Raw genomic sequence first — 24711 nt, forward strand, 5'->3', positions numbered from 1 at the left:
TCTTCAACTGTTTGGTGCGGTTTATGGTCCGGCGGAGTCATTGGACCTTATGTTTTCGAAAATGAGGCTGGAGCAACAGTTACTGTGAATGGATTGCGCTATCGAGAGATCGTTAATGATTTTTTATGGCCGGAATTGGATGGTATTAATCTAGACAACGTTTACTTTCAACAAGACGGCGCTACGTGCCACACAAGTAACGAAACCATTGATCTTGTACGATTGAATATCAAAATAACACCTCTTATTGGAAAACCCTGTAGAACACATGCAGAAGAACGGTATTACGCCAACCTTTATTGTTATTATTATTATTAAGGTATATTATTATAGCCTTCTTGTAACTAACTATATTAGGTGCATGTGAATACTTCTACAATTTCTGCGAATGTATGGCCAACTGCATTCAATCTAGGTACAAGCGAGAATTTAAATGATTCCGTCCTGATATTGTGGTTGTTGGCTCAGTAATTTTATCATCTGGGAAGCGGGTATAGGTACGGCCGCCCCGGGAACCATTTAATGGATATCCAACACCCCTGCCATAGGTAAGCCCAGGTGGTTTTTTACATTTGATGACTTATCAGGGGTGTCGGGTTTCATGGGGTGAGGTTAGTCTAGGAGAAATCAGGAGGAAGGTTCTATTGACTTGAGGGATGGATTCAAATTTCCGTAACTCCTGGACACATTGAGCCCCAGATTCCTATCCACCCCTCATACCCTCGTTTTTCCCAAAACTTCATATCCTTCCTTTCCCTAAAAAGACCCCAACATACAGCATCCCCAAAGATGACATAGGAATTGAGCCTTTTTTTTTCTAGGGGTCGGAAATAAGTCTGAGAGTTTTAAGAATATCGTGTATATATATATTTAAAAAAAAGAAAGACAAACATTTCCGGGTAACGAATAAACTGACAATATTTGAAAATCTCCTCTACTACCACCACAGTAAGCACAAAATGTTGCTTGTGTTGTGATGGAGGACTTAGCCAGCCGAGGAATTGAACACTATGCCTGGGTGGGACCTAAACGCGATGCCAACTTAGCCACTGACCGGTCTAAATAGAACGTAACGAAACCAGAGTACCAACTTAATTTATAAGATTATAAGCCAATATCAGATGTTGAACACTCCGAAATAATTAAATAATAAACACTGTAAATTAATACGAAAACATGTTTAACCATAAATTATAATAAAAATACATTCTGGAAGGTAAACGTGATAAAAAAAGTCAGTTGGAGAATAATAATTAAAAAAAAATCATATTATATTTTTATAAAATTCTAATTGAATCCATTGCACATCGTTTGCTCTTCTCATTCACCTTATCTCAAACGTTTTTGTTATTTACTGGTTGTTTCTCTTGAACGGTGAGTTCTGGCATTATGAAATTTGAACGCATTTTTCTGTGCATGAATGTACATATCAACTTCAAGAGGTAATTCCACATAATGGTAGAAGTAAAAAGAAAATTAAAAAAAAAATAATTGTTTTTCAATATATTTTTTTCCATTCGAACAATTAAAATCATTACTTGAAAACTTCTTTAAAACGTTAGAATTTCAAAATTTAATATATTTATCTTGTATGCTTATCGTATTATCACGTAGAATCAATCACCCCACGAATCTAGTTCACTTTACTCTCAGACGCCTTATGATACACATGTATAATTTGTTTTACACTTCATTTTTAATTTCAGAAATATTGATTGGACAAAAAAGGCAGCAATCTTGGCTGTTATTGCATGACCCCTTGCAAAGAGCGCCCGGTGCGTGCCACCGTAGCGCCAGCAATCTAAAGCGGCCCTGGTGGCACTTCAACCAGTAGTGGTGGCAATGAAAGAAGACCTCAACTTCGCCAATGTCCACTTAGCACTTAGTTCTCGGCTCGCAGCCGAAGTGTTGGCTGTGTGTACCACTAGTCAGTGAATAGTCAATACAAGTTTCGCGCAATATAATAATTAACACTTAAAAATAATTGTAGAAAAACCCATTCACAAAAATACTTAATATTTAAGAGATTCTAATTAACTTAGCTTTATTCGTGAAGTGTAATCCGCTGTTTCCTCTAATTATATTGTGTATTTATGTAATAATTTGAATATAAATAATATAATTATGTATATATTACATACTACCGGTCTGAAATACATGTTTAGTTTCAATGCAAAATATTGTTGAGTGTTAATTTATTTCAATATTGTTCAGGAATTTATTGTATTTTAAGGCGTAGAAGTGATATATAATCAGTGGAAAAATGGGAGAGTTTTGTTGTAATAGGGTGTTGACTGTGGGGTTGTTAGTGGTGTTGGGTATTGGGGTGCAAGGACAACAGATTCCGCAAACACCTTGTCCTTCCATTTTCAACTATCAGACAGATGGAAGCCAGTGGTCTGGGCTAATACAGCTGACCAGCCCTACATCAGGCAATGCTCTTCGTCTTAATCTGAAGATGTCTATTGGAGTGCAGCTACCAACGGTGAGTGACATCTGAGTGGCTATTCCGGTTATACTTAAGATAAGGAACTGTACTTAACCTTAAAATTAACTAAAAGCCGTTAATAATGTTAACTTCAAGGTTAAGGACAATTCTACTGTCATCTGACAGAACGGGACTCGCAGTAAAGACGGTTGAATTTGACCTAGAAAATTAATCTTTCCGTTGGGTTTACTTTGATTATTTTTGATGAACGTATTACTAAAATCTCAGATCCCTAGGGAAATTATTGATTGATCTTCTGAAAAAATAAAATCTGGTGCTTAAAAAACGTTTTACAAAATTTTTAAATCGTTTTTCATTAAATATTTTGATGGTTAGGTCCTGTTTTTATTAATCTTTCATCTAAATTACTTACATCCGTAGGGATCCCTCTAGAAAAATTTGAGATTTTAGTAATACGTTCATCCTAAATAATTAAAATCTGAGTATGTCACATTAATTACGTTTAGATTGTGAATAGTTGTCTTTTACCAGGCGATATTGAGAGTATCTTATCAATTTTACAGAATGATGATTAAAATGAATCTTTTATATTCATGAAAACGTATGCAGATAACAGAATAACTATTGATGTAACAAATATATATATCGTTACTAATTCGTTGGAATTAATTAAAATGTAAACCTCAAGCAAACCCCCGTTATTAGTGTATTGAGTCGCCGTAATCCGCTGTCATCTGAGAGAACTGAAAACACATTTAACGTAAAAATCGTTAATAATTTTAAGGTTATGGACAATTCTGCTGTCATCTGAGAGAATTGGACTCGCTTTTAACGTACAAATCGTTAGTAATTTTAAGGTTAAGGACAATTCCTTATCCTTAACTATATACACCTAACATAAATCGCCCTCCTGATAGATAAATATATAAAGCTAGCTCAGACCCGTGAAAAATTATGGTGAAATATAATTCATATTTTGAAAATAATTTTCTGTTAAAACATCACGTTACAGGTAGGTACATAATTTAACGCTTGTCGAAATAATTATTCTGTTAAAACATTACGTTACAGGTAGGTACTTACTTTAAGGCTTGTCTGAATAATTATTCTGTTAATACATTACGTTACAGGTAGGCACTTACTTCAACGCTTATCTGAATAATTATTCTGTCAAAACATTACGTTACAGGTAGGTACTTACTTTAACGCTTGTCTGAATAATTATTCTGTTAAAACATTACGTTACAGGTAGGTACTTACTTTAACGCTTATCTGAATAATTATTCTGTCAAAACATTACGTTACAGGTAGGTACTTACTTTAACGCTTGTCTGAATAATTATAATGTTAAAACATCACGTTACAGGTAGGTATTTACTTTAAAGCTTGTCCGAATAATTATTCTGTTAAAACATTACGTTACAGGTAGGTACTCACTTTAACGCTTGTCTGAATAATTATTCTGTCAAAACATTACGTTACAGGTAGGTACTTACTTTAACGCTTGTCTGAATAATTATAATGTTAAAACATCACGTTACAGGTAGGTATTTACTTTAAAGCTTGTCCGAATAATTATTCTGTTAAAACATTACGTTACAGGTAGGTACATACTTTAACGCTTGTCTGAATAATTATTCTGTTAAAACATCACGTTACAGGAAGGTACATACTTTAACGCTTGTCTGAATAATTATTCTGTTAAAACATCACGTTACAGGAAGGTACATACTTTAACGCTTGTCTGAATAATTATTCTGTTAAAACATCACGTTACAGGAAGGTACATACTTTAACGCTTGTCTGAATAATTATTCTGTTAAAACATCACGTTACAGGAAGGTACATACTTTAACGCTTGTCTGAATAATTATTCTGTTAAAACATCACGTTACAGGAAGGTACATACTTTAACGCTTGTCTGAATAATTATTCTGTTAAAACATCACGTTACAGGAAGGTACATACTTTAACGCTTGTCTGAATAATTATTCTGTTAAAACATCACGTTACAGGAAGGTACATACTTTAACGCTTGTCTGAATAATTATTCTGTTAAAACATCACGTTACAGGAAGGTACATACTTTAACGCTTGTCTGAATAATTATTCTGTTAAAACATCACGTTACAGGAAGGTACATACTTTAACGCTTGTCTGAATAATTATTCTGTTAAAACATCACGTTACAGGAAGGTACATACTTTAACGCTTGTCTGAATAATTATTCTGTTAAAACATCACGTTACAGGAAGGTACATACTTTAACGCTTGTCTGAATAATTATTCTGTTAAAACATCACGTTACAGGAAGGTACATACTTTAACGCTTGTCTGAATAATTATTCTGTTAAAACATCACGTTACAGGAAGGTACATACTTTAACGCTTGTCTGAATAATTATTCTGTTAAAACATCACGTTACAGGAAGGTACATACTTTAACGCTTGTCTGAATAATTATTCTGTTAAAACATCACGTTACAGGAAGGTACATACTTTAACGCTTGTCTGAATAATTATTCTGTTAAAACATCACGTTACAGGAAGGTACATACTTTAACGCTTGTCTGAATAATTATTCTGTTAAAACATCACGTTACAGGAAGGTACATACTTTAACGCTTGTCTGAATAATTATTCTGTTAAAACATCACGTTACAGGAAGGTACATACTTTAACGCTTGTCTGAATAATTATTCTGTTAAAACATCACGTTACAGGAAGGTACATACTTTAACGCTTGTCTGAATAATTATTCTGTTAAAACATCACGTTACAGGAAGGTACATACTTTAACGCTTGTCTGAATAATTATTCTGTTAAAACATCACGTTACAGGAAGGTACATACTTTAACGCTTGTCTGAATAATTATTCTGTTAAAACATCACGTTACAGGAAGGTACATACTTTAACGCTTGTCTGAATAATTATTCTGTTAAAACATCACGTTACAGGAAGGTACATACTTTAACGCTTGTCTGAATAATTATTCTGTTAAAACATCACGTTACAGGAAGGTACATACTTTAACGCTTGTCTGAATAATTATTCTGTTAAAACATCACGTTACAGGAAGGTACATACTTTAACGCTTGTCTGAATAATTATTCTGTTAAAACATCACGTTACAGGAAGGTACATACTTTAACGCTTGTCTGAATAATTATTCTGTTAAAACATCACGTTACAGGAAGGTACATACTTTAACGCTTGTCTGAATAATTATTCTGTTAAAACATCACGTTACAGGAAGGTACATACTTTAACGCTTGTCTGAATAATTATTCTGTTAAAACATCACGTTACAGGAAGGTACATACTTTAACGCTTGTCTGAATAATTATTCTGTTAAAACATCACGTTACAGGAAGGTACATACTTTAACGCTTGTCTGAATAATTATTCTGTTAAAACATCACGTTACAGGAAGGTACATACTTTAACGCTTGTCTGAATAATTATTCTGTTAAAACATCACGTTACAGGAAGGTACATACTTTAACGCTTGTCTGAATAATTATTCTGTTAAAACATCACGTTACAGGAAGGTACATACTTTAACGCTTGTCTGAATAATTATTCTGTTAAAACATCACGTTACAGGAAGGTACATACTTTAACGCTTGTCTGAATAATTATTCTGTTAAAACATCACGTTACAGGAAGGTACATACTTTAACGCTTGTCTGAATAATTATTCTGTTAAAACATCACGTTACAGGAAGGTACATACTTTAACGCTTGTCTGAATAATTATTCTGTTAAAACATCACGTTACAGGAAGGTACATACTTTAACGCTTGTCTGAATAATTATTCTGTTAAAACATCACGTTACAGGAAGGTACATACTTTAACGCTTGTCTGAATAATTATTCTGTTAAAACATCACGTTACAGGAAGGTACATACTTTAACGCTTGTCTGAATAATTATTCTGTTAAAACATCACGTTACAGGAAGGTACATACTTTAACGCTTGTCTGAATAATTATTCTGTTAAAACATCACGTTACAGGAAGGTACATACTTTAACGCTTGTCTGAATAATTATTCTGTTAAAACATCACGTTACAGGAAGGTACATACTTTAACGCTTGTCTGAATAATTATTCTGTTAAAACATCACGTTACAGGAAGGTACATACTTTAACGCTTGTCTGAATAATTATTCTGTTAAAACATCACGTTACAGGAAGGTACATACTTTAACGCTTGTCTGAATAATTATTCTGTTAAAACATCACGTTACAGGAAGGTACATACTTTAACGCTTGTCTGAATAATTATTCTGTTAAAACATCACGTTACAGGAAGGTACATACTTTAACGCTTGTCTGAATAATTATTCTGTTAAAACATCACGTTACAGGAAGGTACATACTTTAACGCTTGTCTGAATAATTATTCTGTTAAAACATCACGTTACAGGAAGGTACATACTTTAACGCTTGTCTGAATAATTATTCTGTTAAAACATCACGTTACAGGAAGGTACATACTTTAACGCTTGTCTGAATAATTATTCTGTTAAAACATCACGTTACAGGAAGGTACATACTTTAACGCTTGTCTGAATAATTATTCTGTTAAAACATCACGTTACAGGAAGGTACATACTTTAACGCTTGTCTGAATAATTATTCTGTTAAAACATCACGTTACAGGAAGGTACATACTTTAACGCTTGTCTGAATAATTATTCTGTTAAAACATCACGTTACAGGAAGGTACATACTTTAACGCTTGTCTGAATAATTATTCTGTTAAAACATCACGTTACAGGAAGGTACATACTTTAACGCTTGTCTGAATAATTATTCTGTTAAAACATCACGTTACAGGAAGGTACATACTTTAACGCTTGTCTGAATAATTATTCTTCACACAATAAGTTCCAATTATGAAAATGATAATTAATTAATAACTAAATTGAATTGAACTCACCGTCTCCAGGCGGTTAGGAGCAGTTCGGACTTTTTTGCAGTATTGACATAAAAAAATCTATTCAGGGCATCAGGCCATCAGAATAATAATTTTCGAAAAATTAAAGTTTAAAATATGCATTTGACATTGAAGCGGGTGTACAATTTTGACTACATAATCTACTGATTTCGGTTGTGATTATCTGTCTGTATATGCGGTTCAATGGTCTCTGGAACTTTTGCTTTGTATTTAAATGTGGTCATTTTCAAAATTGATATGTTTTTTTCGAGAATTCAGACAAGCAGTGAATTGTAATATAATCCTCTGCTCTAATAATTAAATAGACATTTTTAACTCCCCAGGCTAATTTGTTCGGCTTAGGGAACAAACTGCTAATACCCGTAGAGTTAATTTGTTCGCTTTTCGAAACAGCTCAAATGCTCTCGGAAATCCAGAAATATGAACTGGTTGAGAAATATTTACGAAACTTTGTAAAAAGGGATTAATTATTTTTACATGGAACGACGAAAAGTGAGGTGGGAATAATGTTCATACAAACATTTTTCTAATAAAATATGTGTTGTTTTTAGTTGTCAGTAATTTTAATTTTTTTCATAAGGTGAACCATTTTAAATACTATTTATAGTTGATATAATAGTATATTAAAGTATAAGTGGATAAACAGGTCTTTAAAACATGCGCGATTTTTCGAGCACGACGGCGTAGCCGAGTGCTCGAAATAAAGCAAGTGTTTTAAAGACCAGTTATCCACGAATACTTTACGATATTTTTTTTTATTGGTACACTTTGAAAACATAAATATTGATATTGTTCGAGGAACGAACAAGGGTTGGAATAGCCGACTCAAGGGCTATTCCACACAGATAACAAATAAATTAATTATATGGCTTTTGACAGGCGAATGCAGAAACACAATGCGTAACGTTACTTCACAATCAACTTACCGGTGAAATGATGGTGAAATCTGCATAAGCCTCATCTGTCAGCACTGGAACGGAATTGTGGTTCTTTAACACTCGTTGTTTTAAAGTAAATTGCGATAAAAATACGTCTTATGATTATTCCGATTAGACAACCGGCGATCGAGATTTGACAGGACGAACGGCCTTTTTGCAACTGGCTCGGCTCACGGCTCTCCGCGTTTTAGCTGACTTGTGCGAACTTAAACTATACAGTTTAAATTCTGACGATACGATTGGTTATTACACAGCCTGTCAAAAGCAATCGGCGTTACGGAACAGATATTATTATTAAAAATTTGGAAATAAGAACTTTTAATGAATTCGTGATGTGACATCACAATATCTTGTTGTCATGGAAATGAAAAACACAAACATTAATTTGCAATCTGTCACATAAGAAATAGTTGGATTTATAGTTAAAAGTTGACATTTAGACTTCACATTTTGTTGATTTGTTGATGTTGCCATGGTAACTTTAAAAAACGCGCGTTCCATAAAGTGCGATTTAAACACGCTAGAGCGTACTTTAAATGAGTAAAAAAGGGCACCAATAAAAAAATATGTATATTTCAAATATGATTCTAATAATAAAATTTGAAAGCTTAAATTATCATCTTTCAAAAAGAGTTTTTAGTTTTCGGACACGTTCAGAGATTTACCAATTTAATGAGAAGCGAAAATACACACAAATTCTGCGACTTTTTGATAGCATCTTTAAGAAACATAACGTTCAATATGTTTGAGCCCTGAAGGGTTAGTTATTAATCATATCAAGCTGATATTGTGATGAAGCCCTTTATTTAAAGACAGTCAATATTGTCCCTACCGAATCATACTAAGCTGATATTGTAATGAAGCCCTTTATTTAAAGACAGTCAATATTGTCCCTACCGAATCATACATACTAAGCTGATATTGTAATGAAGCCCTTTATTTAAAGACAGTCAATATTGTCCCTACCAAATCGTATCAAGCTGATATTGTGATGAAGCTCTTTATTTGAAGACAGACATTATTGTACCTACAAAATCAGTGTGACAATAATGAATTGTTTATGGACATATTTGTATTCTACCTATTACCATTGATGTATTATATTTAGATGAGACATGAAACGAAAAAAATAGGTTCATTTTTTTTACCTCCAACTGACCTCCAACTCTCCTAACGCTCTAACTAAATTAGATTTTAGTACGTAGTAACGTCTCTAATTGTAGCCCTGTGCCTTTTACCCATTTTTGTTTGTCATTTACTTTTGCTTATTTAGCTAATTATTTTGATACTATTTTTTTAATTTCTATGTATAAAACACCCATACGGAGGGTAATGATCCCGTTAAAAAATGATAGCATGCCAAATTCCTGATAAAATATTGATATAAACTAAAACATATGACGGAATGCGACAATAATAGTATATCAATATCGATATAGGTATTTGTATGAACAAGTGTTCCGCGGTCCTCATAAAACATTAGCTTTTGAGTGATACTTTTGTTAGGAAATCTTCAATTCATTCGTTATACGCCTGCAGTCTTATTTTTAACAGCAAAACGAATAATTTTACCAGATTTTTAATACATTAATAGTAGTATTTCATAACAGTAAGTTTTCTCCGTGCGTGTATGTAATTTTTTGGGCATCATGCCTATTTTATGATCATAAATAAAATAATGATTTTAACATCAGAAATCATTTTATTTGTCATTTTCAAAATTGGAACTGACTTGTCGAGAATTCAGAGTATACGTGATTTTTTATGGGCTTGCGCTATATTGATACAATTGATGATATATTCGATGATTGATACTGATGAATACGAATTTGTTACTCAAAAACTTTTACATTTTATCTTGATATGCTAAATAGCAGCTAACGTCACACATTCATCAAAAACAAAAATCTGGTTTCAAGAATCACTTTAAAGATACGTCAATGGAGATAAGAATGCTGGTTGAAACCTGTATTTTTGGAATTGACCTTTTTACCTTGATCGTCTTATCTGTGGGTGCCAAATACATACAATAAATAACCTACCAAAAGAGGTAATTGTTGATTCTAAAATAATTATGATTTAAAATACTGCCATTGCAAAATAATGAAGGAAGTAATAAATACGTAAAAAATAAAAAAAATTCTTGAAAGTTCGATTGAAAATAAGAATAAATTTATATACAGGATTTTCCAATAAGAGGTGTTATTTTGATTTCAGTCGTAAAAGATCAATGGTTTCGTTGCTTGTGTGGCACGTAGCGCCGTCTTGTTGAAATTAAACGTTGTCCAGATTAATACCATCCAATTTCGACCATAAAAGATCATTAATCATCTCTCGATAGCGCAATCCATTCACCGTAACTGTTGCTCCAGCCTCATTTTCTAAAAAGTAATGTCCAATGACTTCGCCGGACCATTAACCGCACCAAACAGTCACGCGTTGAAGATAGAGAGGCTTTTCAATAATAACTCTTGGGTGTTCCGAGCCCCAGATGCGACAATTTTGCTTGTTGACGAAACCACCGAGGTGGAAATGGGCCACATCACTCAAGATGATTTGCATTTGATTCACTCAAGTGAATTTTAATAATTTCAATGCTTTGTTGAAGCGTGTATTGTTCCTTTTTTATTAATGGCGTAGTTTCGACTTTTCATATATCAAAAAATGACAGCTTCAAAAGTAACATCTACCGAAATAGCGGGCTATTCAAAATAACACCTCTTATTAGAAAACCTGTAATTGAGTTGTCGCAAATAAAATATTTAATATTATGAAAAAGAGCTAGTAATTAAAAAATAAATGAACAAGTATTTAAACTTGAAAACTAGGTAAAGGTAGAAATTACCCTTCTGTTTTAACGAGCAGTATTCTCGTACCTTAGACCAAAAATATATCATTAAATCCCTTCAATACTGAAACTGCGTGAATTGTCATCCTTCGGTTCAAAGATAGCAAAATTAATTACCATTTAGGCAGGAAATATTATTTTTAAAATGCAAAATGATTATGGCTGATTTATTGAAATCTCTTAAAGACGTGATTGTTTTCCTTTCCTAATAAAATATAATAAAAATTCAGAATATATCGGACCACTTGTTCTTTTCCTAATAAATATTATGATGAAATGTTACTACGTTATAATTTTTATGACACGAGATTCAACATCTTTTGTTAGGAAACCTGTCAATTCATTCGTTTAAGGCCTGCAGTCCCGTTTTTAATAGGAATACAAATAATTTGACCAGAATTTTAATAAATTAGCAATATTTTAAATAGTAAGTTTTCTGTGTATTATCTGATAATTTATTACGAGTGCCTACTTGTATCTTCACTTGCAATTCCTTAATGTTAGCGCCTACTTGTATCTTCACTTGTAATTCTTTAATGTTAGCGCCTACTTGTATCTTCATTTGTAATTCTTTAATGTTAGCGCCTACTTGTATCTTCACTTGTAATTCTTTAATGTTAGCGCCTACTTGTATCTTCACTTGTAATTCTTTAATGTTAGCGCCTACTTGTATCTTCACTTGTAATTCTTTAATGTTAGCGCCTACTTGTATCTTCACTTGTAATTCTTTAATGTTAGCGCCTACTTGTATCTTCACTTTGTAATTCTTTAATGTTAGCGCCTACTTGTATCTTCACTTTGTAATTCTTTAATGTTAGCGCCTACTTGTATCTTCACTTGTAATTCTTTAATGTTAGCGCCTACTTGTATCTTTGTTTATAATTCTTTATTACAAAAGCCTAGTCGTATCTTCGCTTTTACTTATTTTCTTTCAAATTTTTATTATTTTTATTTTACAATTTGATAATACATATAAAACATAAAAAACATATAGTAATAATTTTTCGTTGTTTTTTTTTTATGTGAAATCGCATAAGAGTCCCAACTGCTCTCAACCGTCTATGGCATCCCCTATTGGGGCATGTTGTGAGGCTGAAGGTAGTGGGGAGTTAAGGAGATGGGGAGGAGGAAGGTGGGGAAGTACCTGGCAATTCAGATCTGGTCACCAAACACGGCCAAAGTCATTTCAAGCAACGTTTCAATTCCAAATGGCGTTCTTACACCAGGGCGATACTGAGGGTATCTCCCACTCTGGAACGTGCCGGAAATATACTACATGTTATTTTAAGGCGAAGCTTAATGCTAAATCACTATTTTGATTAATCTTTATAACGAATTGGTGAACATTATGAATACCAAAAAATATGCTTTAGATAAATTGAAGATTTTCCTATATTATATATTCCTGTTTGGCTTGAGTAGAATACAAATAAAATAATAAATTAGTTAGTAAAAAATATTAATCTAAGCTACATAAAAATATATGTTTTTAATAGAAATGTATGAACGCGTAAAGGAAACAACTTTTAAAAAATACAGTATTAAAGCTAAGATTATCTGTGACAGTTTCACTTGCTTAAAATTTTTCCTTTCTTATAAAATTATTTACAAAATAAATAAAAACCAGTTTTTTGCTTGAAATCGAACGTTTCTTGACTCCGTTTGTCAAGCGATTTTAACGCCTATTACCTACAATATAAGGTATACCAAGAATATACATATATTTGGCTTGTAGCTTCCTCTTAAATGAGTAATTTGTGTAATTAATCGAAATAAATTTACTTGCGCATGCTGTGATTTGAATCTACTACCTCTAGCTTGCTACTTGAGAGCCTCACCCTTAGCTATAGTCACAGAATTATTTTTTATTCTAAATAAACATAAAATCAAAAAAAAATTGACTTCATTCATTAATTATATTGGCAGCACATGAGAACGGGTCGCTTCTACGATTCGTTCTTAAGTTCAACAGCCCGGCTGTGGAACGAACTGCCGGCCTCTGTGTTTCCTCCCTCCTACAACATGGGACTCTTCAAGACCCATGATCACTCCTTCCTCCCCACAAAAAAACCCTCCACACAGCATCCCCAAAGATGACATAGGCCCTGAGGGAAATTATTTTCTTCAGGGCCTCCTGTGTGGAGTTAATATAAAAAAAAATTAACTGTCACACGCATGCAAACCATTCAACATAGAACTTAGATACTTTCGAAAATAGGTTTATTACATAATAAGCTGTACCCCGCCACGCGTTGCTGTGGATCAGTCCTTCTGTGTAGATATAGAAACAATCGTAGAAAAATTGAGATATTTAGAAAACAATTTTTTTTAGGGATCTGTAAGAAAACTGTAACTTGGCTACTTTTAGGATTTTATTAATTTCATCCAGTATAAATATTTGACGCAAACTGGAAACAATTATTACTTTTCTTTCTAACGTAAAAAAAACGTATTTCCGCTTGATAGAAAAAAAAAAGATAAAAATACTTATGACCGTAAAACGCTGAAGCGAAAATATTTAATAAAACATGACCCATTTAAAATATCTCTTCGCACTTTTAGGGTAGAATTTAAATTAACACTGTGATTATTTTCATATATATAAGTAATAAAAATGACAGAAAAGGATATGTTTTTTTTCATGATTTTTCATATAATTACTTTTTCAAATCGTTATCAGAAAAGAGATTATTTAAAAAATAACATTTTTTTAACAGCTTAAAAACTTAAACAGTATTACTTACAAAGATTCCTTGATTTGCCGCAGCCTACTCGGGTTAAAATATTCACTCATAATAATATTCATGCAAGAATTTTTTAAACTTGCACCATTTTTCTAATCCTCAAAAATATGGTAATTTTTACATTTCGCGTTTAGTTGCTAACTTCACTTTCTTCAGATGATATTTGCGATGTCATTGACCCGGTCTGCTTTGAATTGCTTCAAAATTAGGCCAATTTGATTATGCGTTCGGTATTTGCTTTGATAAATCGATATTTCAATTTAAAATATTCCTCTGATAGTGCTGCCAATGGGTATTACTGCTTTTTACATTTTAATTGTGCGACCGACCGATTTTTGTCAAATCAACAAGATTTACGCGAGCTGCGCTCCACGTCTTAATGTAGTAATATGTCCCTACTCCTGGGGGTCGGACAGTTTAAAAATCTGTCTATACGAAAACTGCGGTATTACGGCAGATATACGCAGTACGATGTAAAACGACGTAGCTCAGTGGTCCAGAGCACCTGACCGGACATCAGAATGTGTGGATTGAATTCCCGTCGGCGGCATTTATTTTTACTCGAGAGATATTTTCAATTTGTATGGATATTTCAGGCGAGTAATTAATGCTTATAATAATTTATTACCTTTATGCTATGCATACAAAACTTGTCTTATAAACATTAGTTTATCATTAAAAAAACATAAGACAGGTTTTATGAGGGAGGTTCGCAGTGCGTCTCAAATAAATATCAATTATACAGCCTCGTAAATGTGGAACCATTGAATTGGTACAAACCTCCGTATATTTGGGGAGAAGTGTAGACACGCACATTAAATGGGATACTCACATAACTTATATCTGCAAACGTCTTCAAGCTATTGAGAGGCGAATTTACAAAATTAAATATTTCATGCCTATAAGAACGATAAAAATAATGTATTTGTCACTAGCGGAATCTACATCATATACGGAATAACTTCTTGGGGAAACTCATGTAAGACAAATACAGGTTTCATTAAAAAATACAAAACTCGAAGACTAAGCTTCTTGTAACCAGAAGCATTTATGCACAACGAAGAGATGTAAAGTTATTATATGATTCCGTTAATATATTATCTGTTCGAGGGATATTATGGTTTAAAATTCTGGGGTTTGGGATCACAGGGGCCTATCTATAAAAACATAGTTTTGAGATAAACGCAAATAAAAATTGGATTGCTCATATGCCAAAAAGTATCTCTTAAACGGCTGTATGTACTAGATGGAGCTTTGTCACTAGTAAATATGTTTATGGCATTACCGAAACCTCAAACTCAAAACACCAGTTTTTGTAGTTAGGCCCCTGTGATCCTAAGCTGATTTCATATTTAAGAAAATGAAGGCATAACCACTCCAAAAAATACGGGCGACTAACATTCACTTATCTTGTACCCACGAATACTATATTTAATACGATGCCAATGCGTATAAAAATTGAATCGAATTTAAATAAAAGAAATGCTAAAAAATGGTTAGTAGATCAATATTGATATTGTCTATATTTAAATTAGGATCCGTTAATTTTATGCCTATGATTGTGTGTTGAGTATGATGTGTGCCTTTAAGTGTGTGTATGTCTATGAGTATGTTGCCTGTATTATATCAATCTATTTGTCTATGTTATGTTTTTTTGTATTGTAGTCATTTGTAATGTTATTCTTCTGTCTCTCTTTTGTACATAGGGGGTCCTCTTTATATTTGTGTTTTAGTGTTGTGTTTTATTATTGTAAAATTTGCCTGCTGACAGTTTAGCGGGTGTTTGTAATGAAGAATAAAAATAAAAATAAACATTGCTTACAGAATTACGTGGGTCGTATTGAGCTGCTCGGAGGACAGACGGAGTTGGTGCAGACGATATTGCGCGGGGGGACGCTGCGCTATAAGGTGCACTTCCCGCTGTTCAGCCCATTGCCGCGCGTCACAGCCATCACCTTCAACGGCCTCCTCATGTGCCAGGGACCACCAGGTAAGCCCTCTTTTTATTTGACTGAAGTCTTAAACTGTGAGGGGGGCAGTTCCATGTTAAAAATCCTGAGTTATCTCCCTTCAACCAGAATCTGTTATGTTCACTGCTGTAGCAGATCCTGGGTTACTCAACTTTCCTGCAAATAGAATCTTGTTATTTGAGCTGCTCCAGGAGATCCTAAGTTACCTGCAACAGGATTTTGTTGTTTGCATTGCACGTGGAGACGCATCACCAACGCATTTCGCGTTGAGAACGTGCCGCAAGTATCCCATATATTATTTTAAATGAATAAATTGGGAAGTTACACAAAATTCAACAAATGAAATTTCGGTTTGCTAGTCGAGAACCATACTCTTCGACCACGGAGGTCTGAGCATATGGGGAGATGAAACATTATTTTTATATTGTTGAAGTAAAACTTCTTTACGCGCGTCATGCATTTTCGAGGACCGGAGTAAAACCGACTCATGACCGTCACGAAAAACAGTGATCGTTTGGTGGTGGGGGTACGGGACCCCTACCACCGCTCGCCGTTCACTGTCGCTCTCTCACCGTAGTCGCTTACTGAGGTGAGGGAGCCACTGACGAACGTTCTCTCTCTCTCTTCTCTCTTTTCCTCTCTCTCTAGCCAACGACACCACGCCAGGCATCAGCTGCTTGCTTCGTGTACTGCGCGGTGAGTGTAATACGAGTGAAATACGTAATTGATTGTGGTTTATTCGATTTGGAACAGAGTTTTAGTGTCAAAAATGAGTAGTGACGAGATAGAAGTGAGAAAAACATTCGTGGCACAAGAATAATGAAATGAAAAGAGAGAGAGAAGAATACTAAAAGTTTCACTTCCGTCGTGCGTGGGCTTGCCACACACTGTATTTTTTTTATACTGGAAGTATAAAGGCGTTATCATAAATTATATGATTAGGACTTAATTTTTTATTAAAGACGCCTGGGTGGAATCGGATGTACTTGTCAATACAACAACTAAACGTTGAAAAGGTCAAACGTTCAATTGGATGGCCATATTTTATTTGTCACAAGAAAGCGTTTTGACGATCGGAGAATGTTTGAAAAATACCTTTTCTCGTTTAGTGTTTGCAGTTCTCAACAGTAGTTTGCAATAGGTACTTGTTGACTTATTAGATGGCTTAAGGTAAGGACACACTGGGCCTACGTACGCAACGCTTTAAGATATCTGAACAATTTATAATCCATTATTTTTCTTTGAAAATAAATTATTTAGAAACATACTTGTCACACGCGACCCAATCCTACGCTTCCCACGCAACGCCGATCCAGATCGGCATTGGACATGTGAAATAAATATGACGTTGGTGGATGGCCTTCTAATAGTTCATTTGACGGTTAGAATTACCTTTGTTTTGCGTTTGGCGTTCACTGACATTATTATTTATTTATTTTATATATATATACAGGGTGTCCGGAAACTCGTGAATCTACATCACATTTGGAGTCGATTTTGTAGTATATTTTTTTTTTATTTGAGCTTTCGCTATCGAGTAAATCGAGTTTGAAGTTGATTTTTTTTTTTTTAATCAAATTCTTATAAATTATTACTGAAAATCAAAGTACCCAACTAATTAAAACTATTTGAAAGTAAAACAAATGAAGAAACTCGGATTTGAAGCATTATTTTGAAATCACCCTTCATTTAACCCGGTGTAATCATAAAATATTTCTGCTCTGCAGGGTTAAAACATCTGTTATTCAACCCTAAACACCAGAAAAAACTTTAACCCTAAAATAGCCGAAAAATATTTTTTTTTGTTTTTTTTTTTTGAAAATGCTCAAATCAAAAAACTTTATGTTTTTTTGGGTTCCCCATGTGGTGTAGATTCTCCAGTTTCCCGCTTGTACTACGAGTTTCCGGACACCGTGTATATATAAATTACAAACAATCCAAAACAAAATGAACCTTTGTCTATCCAACTGGGAAGGATTCCCGTTTCAGGAAAGCCAAATTGTGTATTTAGTACATAATATTCCTACAATGGAATGGCGATGATGTCAAAACAAATTTTGAGAACATTTTTGATTGCATTCGAAGTGACAGAAAGGTTTCTTTATCCTTGAAAGAATCGCAAAGATGTAATTTATTACCAGGGTCAATTTGGATAACATTAGTAATTGCATTCAGAACAGATGAATGGATTCTTTCGGGACATCACAAGTCTGAGATTCTTTCCAGGTCATTTTGTAGAACATTTACAATTGTATAGTTAGTTATTCCACATTTATAAATCAGTATTTACATTTATAAGACATATGAATCCTATAGTCCTTTTTTTAGAATTTCTTAGGTGATAGAAATTACACATTACTAGACCAGATTATATGCCGTATAACATATGAATTTTCAATTTTATAATTTCGATTCTTTATTTATTAAATGGCTAGTCATTATTATACAGTAATCGAAATAAAACCGCGCAAAAGATTCGTAAATTTAAATTTAAATAATAACATTGAAGATCAAGTATTAGGAACAAAAATAACCATTTTTGTACTTGAAATAAAAAGTGACTTTAATTGACTTTAACTTTATTGGCATATCTATATTTTTTAATATTAATTAATTTTATTAAATCAACGTTTTTGCATGTGTTTCCACTACCACACTACACATGCCTGTATTACGGTAGTCTAAATTTGTTTATATTATTAATTAAACATAAGAATATTGTACTCTTAAAGTATCTGTGGGCCCTGTACAGTACACCTAGCTTCTATGAGGCTAGTTTGACTCTGGCTTCGATGGAGTCTCAGTGCCTGAGCTGGTCACTTATAGATACACCAAACATATTAATGGAAGGCATTTTGGGAAGATTGCTTCCATTGAATGGGTCTAGATTATTATTTCAATCCCTTTTAGATTTTGAAACATTAAATTCGACTAGGTTACTCTAAGAGGAAACCCTCTCGAGGTAACCGTCCATTCTCTGTTTTAAAGCCCTCCGAGCTGTTGGAGTTTGTGTATCCTTTGGAGGCTGATCAAGCAAAAAGCTATCATGGATTGAACTATCATTCGTGCAACATTGATTACGGATACTATGGTTCAAATTAGAATTGTGTGCGTAGGACAAGTGTGCACATTGGCATGTAACGCACACGTTGCGTACGTGAGCACGGTGTGTTCTTACCTTTATTGTCACATTCTAAACATCTTCTACTCCTACGGCGAGCGTAGGCGAATACAAAGGCACGACAATATTTGCACGAGCCAGCACATAAAACACGTAAAAATTTAGCTGACGAGAAACCCAACGATAAGAAAAACCCACAATTCAATTATCGATATCAAACCGAGAAAGGATAATTAGAAATTCTAATTAAAAATATTATTGCATCATTGAAAATAATACTTATAACAATTATCAGTGAAAATAGAATAAGTCAATTGAAACTTTTTTAAATCAACCCTACAAAAAAGGGAGTTTTTTTACTATAATTCATCTATTTTCAATTTTCGTCCTAGTTGCGCCACCTAGTAGCTAATTACAAAGATAAAAAACTATTTGACTGAGAGTTTAACTTTCCTTCTCGGGGACTGGACTCAACCACTGTAACAACTGTGTCATATCCTGATGGGATAGGACCGATATTTAATTCGTGTGTGAACTGCTGTAATATCAGAGAAATGCGTATATGTCCGCGTGTTTATGCGTGATTGCTACTAAAAGTTGAAAGAATGCATCGTCATCAAGAACGAGTCTATCTGCCAAGTTCCAGCTCGATTGGGTGTCGGGAAGTGGGTTAATTTCCGCTTCCGAGATTTGCATTAATTCATTGCCGAATACCTGTGTCTCATTCTATTAAAAGATAATGGTCGCAAATGGGACTCGAACCCAGAACCTCTAGTCTTAAGGGGACTAATAACTGTGTCTCTTTCTATTAAAAGATAACGGTCACAAATGGGACTCGAACCCAAAACCTCTAGTTTAACGGGGAACAATACCTGTGTCTCATTCTATTATACGATAACGGTCGCTATTGGGACTCGAACCCAGAACCTCTAGTCTTACGGGGACCAATACCTGTGTCTCTTTTTATTAAAAGATAACGGTCTCAAATGGGACTTGAACCCAGAACCTCTAGTCTTACGGGGACCAATACCTGTGTCTCTTTTTATTAAACGATAACGGTCTCAAATGGGACTCGAACCCAGAACCTCTAGTCTTACGGGGACCAATACCTGTGTCTCTTTCTATTAAAAGATAACGGTCTCAAACGGGACTCGAACCCAGAACCTCTAGTCTTACGGGGACCAATACCTGTGTCTCTTTCTATTAAAAGATAACAGTCGCAAATGGGACTCCAACCCCAAACCTGTAGTTTAACGGGACCAATATCTGTGTCTCATTCTATTCTCATATTTTCTCTGAGAGTTGTTAATATTATTTTCAACAATGAGGTATAAACTTGGACACCTAAATTAATCCTAATAAATACAAATATAATTGCACAAATTTTAAGATTAATGTATTTTATCCTTGGTAAGTTTTTCGTTAAAATTTTTTGCCAATCCTGCCAAAACCGGTTGTTAAATTTATCATCTTTAATTCTGTTAAAAAATGTAGTTTTGACAACTTCACGGAATTGGAAATCTTTGTTATTCGATCCGTTAAACTAAAACAAAACTGGTAACAAACTACAACAAATATGGTAGAATTAGAAAGAAACTTCCAATGAAAATCAAATGCTGGTATAAATTCGTACAAGATACCGACGAGATAGTTTCATAACAACACGGAAACAAACCTAACCTAACCTTGTTTTTATCCTGCTCTGTTTTTTTCTGGTTACCAGACTAGAAAAGGTCATGGAAAAAGGATAGACAGATTTTTAAAAATTTAATTAATATCAAATTTAATAATATAATTATTAAGTTCTGCAAGTATTTTTTGGTTTTTGTAATTGTTACAGCTTTTTCGGCTTTCAAGGCCATTTTAACCACGTTTAGACGACTTATTTATATGATTCTATTTTACCCCATCCCAATTTAAAATGGTTTATTACCGATTTATTACAGATTTACTGATAAAATAATTGTGTTCTTGTAAACTACGCAACGATTTTGATAGGTTCTAAAGACTATCATTTAGAGAATTTTTTCCGGAAGGTTTATATATGAAATCCACGCATATTATATTTTTATAAAGTATGGGAAAGTCGATGATTTGTAAACGAGTCTAAAAAAAATTTTCGTAATTAAAAATTTAAGTTTAAATATTATTTTCAATGAGTAAATTGTGTAAAAACGTAAGATTTACTTGCGCACGCTGAGATTCGAACCCGTGACCTCCGACTTGCTACGAGTACTTATTTTCATATTACTAAATAAAGACATGTGGATATTTATAACTGGACTGATTTTTCATCCTCTTATGTATATTTTGTTAACAATAAGACTCTTCACATTTCTTAAATGTTCTTTTGTTCATAATCTTAAATCTCCGAAAGTTCTTCGCTAATTACTTTTAAATTTTGACAGAACGTTGCGTTTTTTATATACCTTTATTATATAGATGTCATATATTGGACAAAAATGGTTTTTTTTAAACAGTATCTACCTACCTATCTGTTAGACGTGCAATGCAAAACGGGCGATCTTTTCTCTATCTACACAGGCAGACTGGGCCACAGCAACTCGTAACGAGGTTTGAAAAAACTTGTATGTAAATTCTGTTTTTTTAAGGGAGAATGCATCCCTGGGTACGCCACTGCCCAAGATATATGAATAGTATAGATCACCAAGAACACTCCTTCGAACTTGGTGGCCCTGTGCTATAGTCGCTAAAACCATATTGTTAATCCGGACCTGCATTACCACGTATGTCTCGTAGCAAGCCACTATTGCAGCTAAAAGACAATGATACAATAAGATCCGTAACTTCCCGGAGACGGAGATTGTCCAGAACCAACTTACACAGATTAAAAAAAAAAACATTGCAATTCGCCAAGGATTTCATACAGTTTTTTTTTTGCATCCGTTTCCTAATGATTGCTAGCTGATAGAAACATAACCAAATTAGCACCGCCACTACACTATTAATTGTGTGGGATTAATGACTTCTATGTTTTCACCAAATAACAACTTCACCGGTATTTCAGGGTCACTTAGATGTTTCCTCTTTCTTTTTGACCCTGAATTTTTAACCATTGTCAAACTGAAAACTTCCTGCATAAACTTGGTAAACTAATGGTGGGTTTTCCAATAAGAGGTGTTATTTTGAATAGCTCGCTATTTCAGAAGATGTTATTTTTGAAGCTATAATTTTTTAAGCTTTTTGAAGCTATAACTACGCCATTAATAAAAATGGAACGATACAAGCTTCAACAACGCATTGAAATTATTAAAATTCATTTGAGTGAATCCCATGAGGCCCTCGGTGGCTTCGTCAACAAGCAAAATTGTCGCATCTGGGGCTCGGAAAACCCAAGAATTATTGTTGAAAAGCCTCTTAATCCTCAACGTGCGACTGTTTGGTGCGGTTTATGGTCCGGCGGAGTCATTGGACCTTAATTTTCATAAATAAGGCTGGAGCAACAGTTACGGTGAATGGATTGCGCTATCGAGAGATGATTAATGATTTTTTATGGCCGGAATTGGATGTTATTGATCTGGAAAACGTTTACTTTCAACAAGACGGCGCTATGTGCCACACAAGCAAAAAAAACCATTGATCTTTTACGGGAAAAGTTTCTTTGAATATCAAAATAACACCTCTTATTGGAAAATCCTGTATATTTAGCGACCAATGACGTCAGAAGAGATAGTCAAATTATAAATATTCACATATGTCTTTATTTAGTAATATGAAAATAAGTACTCGTAGCTGGTCGAAGGTCACGGGTTCGAATCCCAGCGTGAGCAAATAAATCTTATGTTTTTTCACAATTTACTCATTGAAAATAATATTCAGTATATTTGTGACACGTTCCACTGTGGAAGATACCCTCAGTATTGCTCTGTTGTAAGACCACCATTTAGAATTGAAATGACTTTGGCCATGTTTTGGTGACCAGCTTTAAATATCCAGTATTTTCCCAACTTCCTATTTGCCATCTTCTTTCGCTTCTCACTACATTCAGCCTCACAACATACCCCAAACGAGGATGATATAGTCTCACTGGCTCCAGACGGTTGGGAGCAGTTGGGACTCTTAAGCGGTTTCACATAAAAAATAGTACATTTTTTAAAACCGTCCAGAAGAAAGCGTTAGTACTTCCGTTGTCATAAATAATTATCATGATTTGGCCAAAAAAATAAATAGACTTCTTCTCACGTACGTAACATCATTTGCAAAACCTATGTTTATGACTTCTATTAATGATAATTCCAAATGATAATGTAGTCTCCTTCAACGGAAGCAATCTTCCGAACAGGCCTTCCATTGATATGCTTGGTGTAACTATAAGTGACCAGCTCAGGTACGGGGGCTCCATCGAAGCCAGAGTAAATCTGGCCTCTCAGAAGCTGGGCGTACTGTACAGGGCCCGCAGATACTTTAATAGTACACAACTGCTGACCCTGTACAAATCGCAAGTGCGCCCTACTGTCGAATTTGGCAGCCATCTCTGGTCCGGAGCCCAAAAATACCTGAAAAAAACCCTTGACTCTGTGCAGAAACGGGCGGTCGGTTTGATAGATTCCCCAATCTTAACAAACGGACTGCAATCTTTAGAGCACAGGCGTCAGGTAGGTATACTGTCCTTGTTCTATCGGTATTACAATAGAAGATGCTCTGAGGAACTAGCGTCAATGATCCCTTCGGCACCGGTGCGTAGTCGGGATACACGCCAATCGCGCGCCCAACATTTGTACACGGTTGACATTTGTCACATGATAACGGGTCGCTTCTACGATTCGTTCTTAAGTTAAACAGCTCGGCTATGGAACGAGCTGCCGGCCTCTGTGTTACCTCCCTCCTACAACATGGGACTCTTCAAGACCCATGTTTTTTCCTTCCTCTCCTCAAAAAGACCCTCCACACAGCATCCCCAAAGATGACATAGGCCCTGAGGGAAATTATTTTCTTCAGGGCCTCCTGTGTGGAGTTAATATAAAAAAAAAAACAAAATACATTTAAAATAATAATTAAGCATTAAATTTTAACACGGCCCCCACAAGACAAAATTTTCGGTACGCCACTGAGTGATCCTGTGATTAATTTAAACCAAATGTATGAGAATTAATTTCGATCTTCCCCCATTTCCAACCATTCGGTAAATTCGGTCCTGGTAAAGTATTCAAGCGACAGGTTAATGAGTAATGCTACGTATACATACGCGAGCTGAACTGCCGAACTTAACCTTAACTTATGGGAAAGGAACGAAGCGACCGCAAATGGCGCGAAATGCCGCTTGAAGTTGCTTTTTTCCTTTTCCGTAATTCGTGGCTCGGTTCGCGTTTAAGTTCGCAAATGTATACGTACCATAAGAGTGACAATAGTTGCACATTGCAACATGCATCACCTTGATCTGTGACTGAGGCCGGTTTCGGATACAACGTGCAAAGTTCATTAACCGGCCGTGGAAAGGAGGCAACTTTCGTGTACCTGTTTTCAAAACTGCACTTTTGAAAAAAACTTTTGCGCTCACCCAAATAAAATGATTTTTTTCACAAATGTTTCTGGCTTTCACCCTTCAAGTGTGTTCTAGGCCATCATTGAGAGAGGAAAGGTGAATTGATATATTAATTTTATGTAAATTGGAAAATTTCAGAACTATATGAAAGTTTGTGGTCGATTTCAGCT

At 34.4% G+C, this 24711-nt stretch overlaps 1 protein-coding gene across 8 annotated transcripts in view; it reads left to right on the plus strand.

Annotated features, from left to right (window-relative positions):
• Positions 1 to 1899: 1899 nt before the first annotated feature.
• Positions 1900 to 24711, plus strand: part of LOC149412765 (serine protease gd-like) — a 56176-nt gene continuing 33364 nt past the window's right edge. The window contains exons 1-3 of one of the 8 annotated variants that reach the window (XM_089645583.1): positions 1900 to 1986; positions 2234 to 2485; positions 15772 to 15937. In XM_089645583.1, coding sequence (XP_089501709.1) covers positions 2264 to 2485; positions 15772 to 15937 — 388 coding nt within the window. In that variant the 5' untranslated portion in view covers positions 1900 to 1986; positions 2234 to 2263. Of the gene's footprint in view, positions 2486 to 15771; positions 15938 to 24711 lie in introns of all 8 variants that reach the window. The other 7 variants (XM_089645578.1, XM_089645579.1, XM_089645580.1 and 4 more) reach the window with 7 other exon arrangements.

The sequence above is a fragment of the Hesperophylax consimilis genome, chromosome 22, assembly GCF_061612785.1.
Source record: "Hesperophylax consimilis isolate HC1 chromosome 22, BYU_Hcon_1.0, whole genome shotgun sequence".
Taxonomy (NCBI): Eukaryota; Metazoa; Arthropoda; class Insecta; order Trichoptera; family Limnephilidae; genus Hesperophylax; species Hesperophylax consimilis.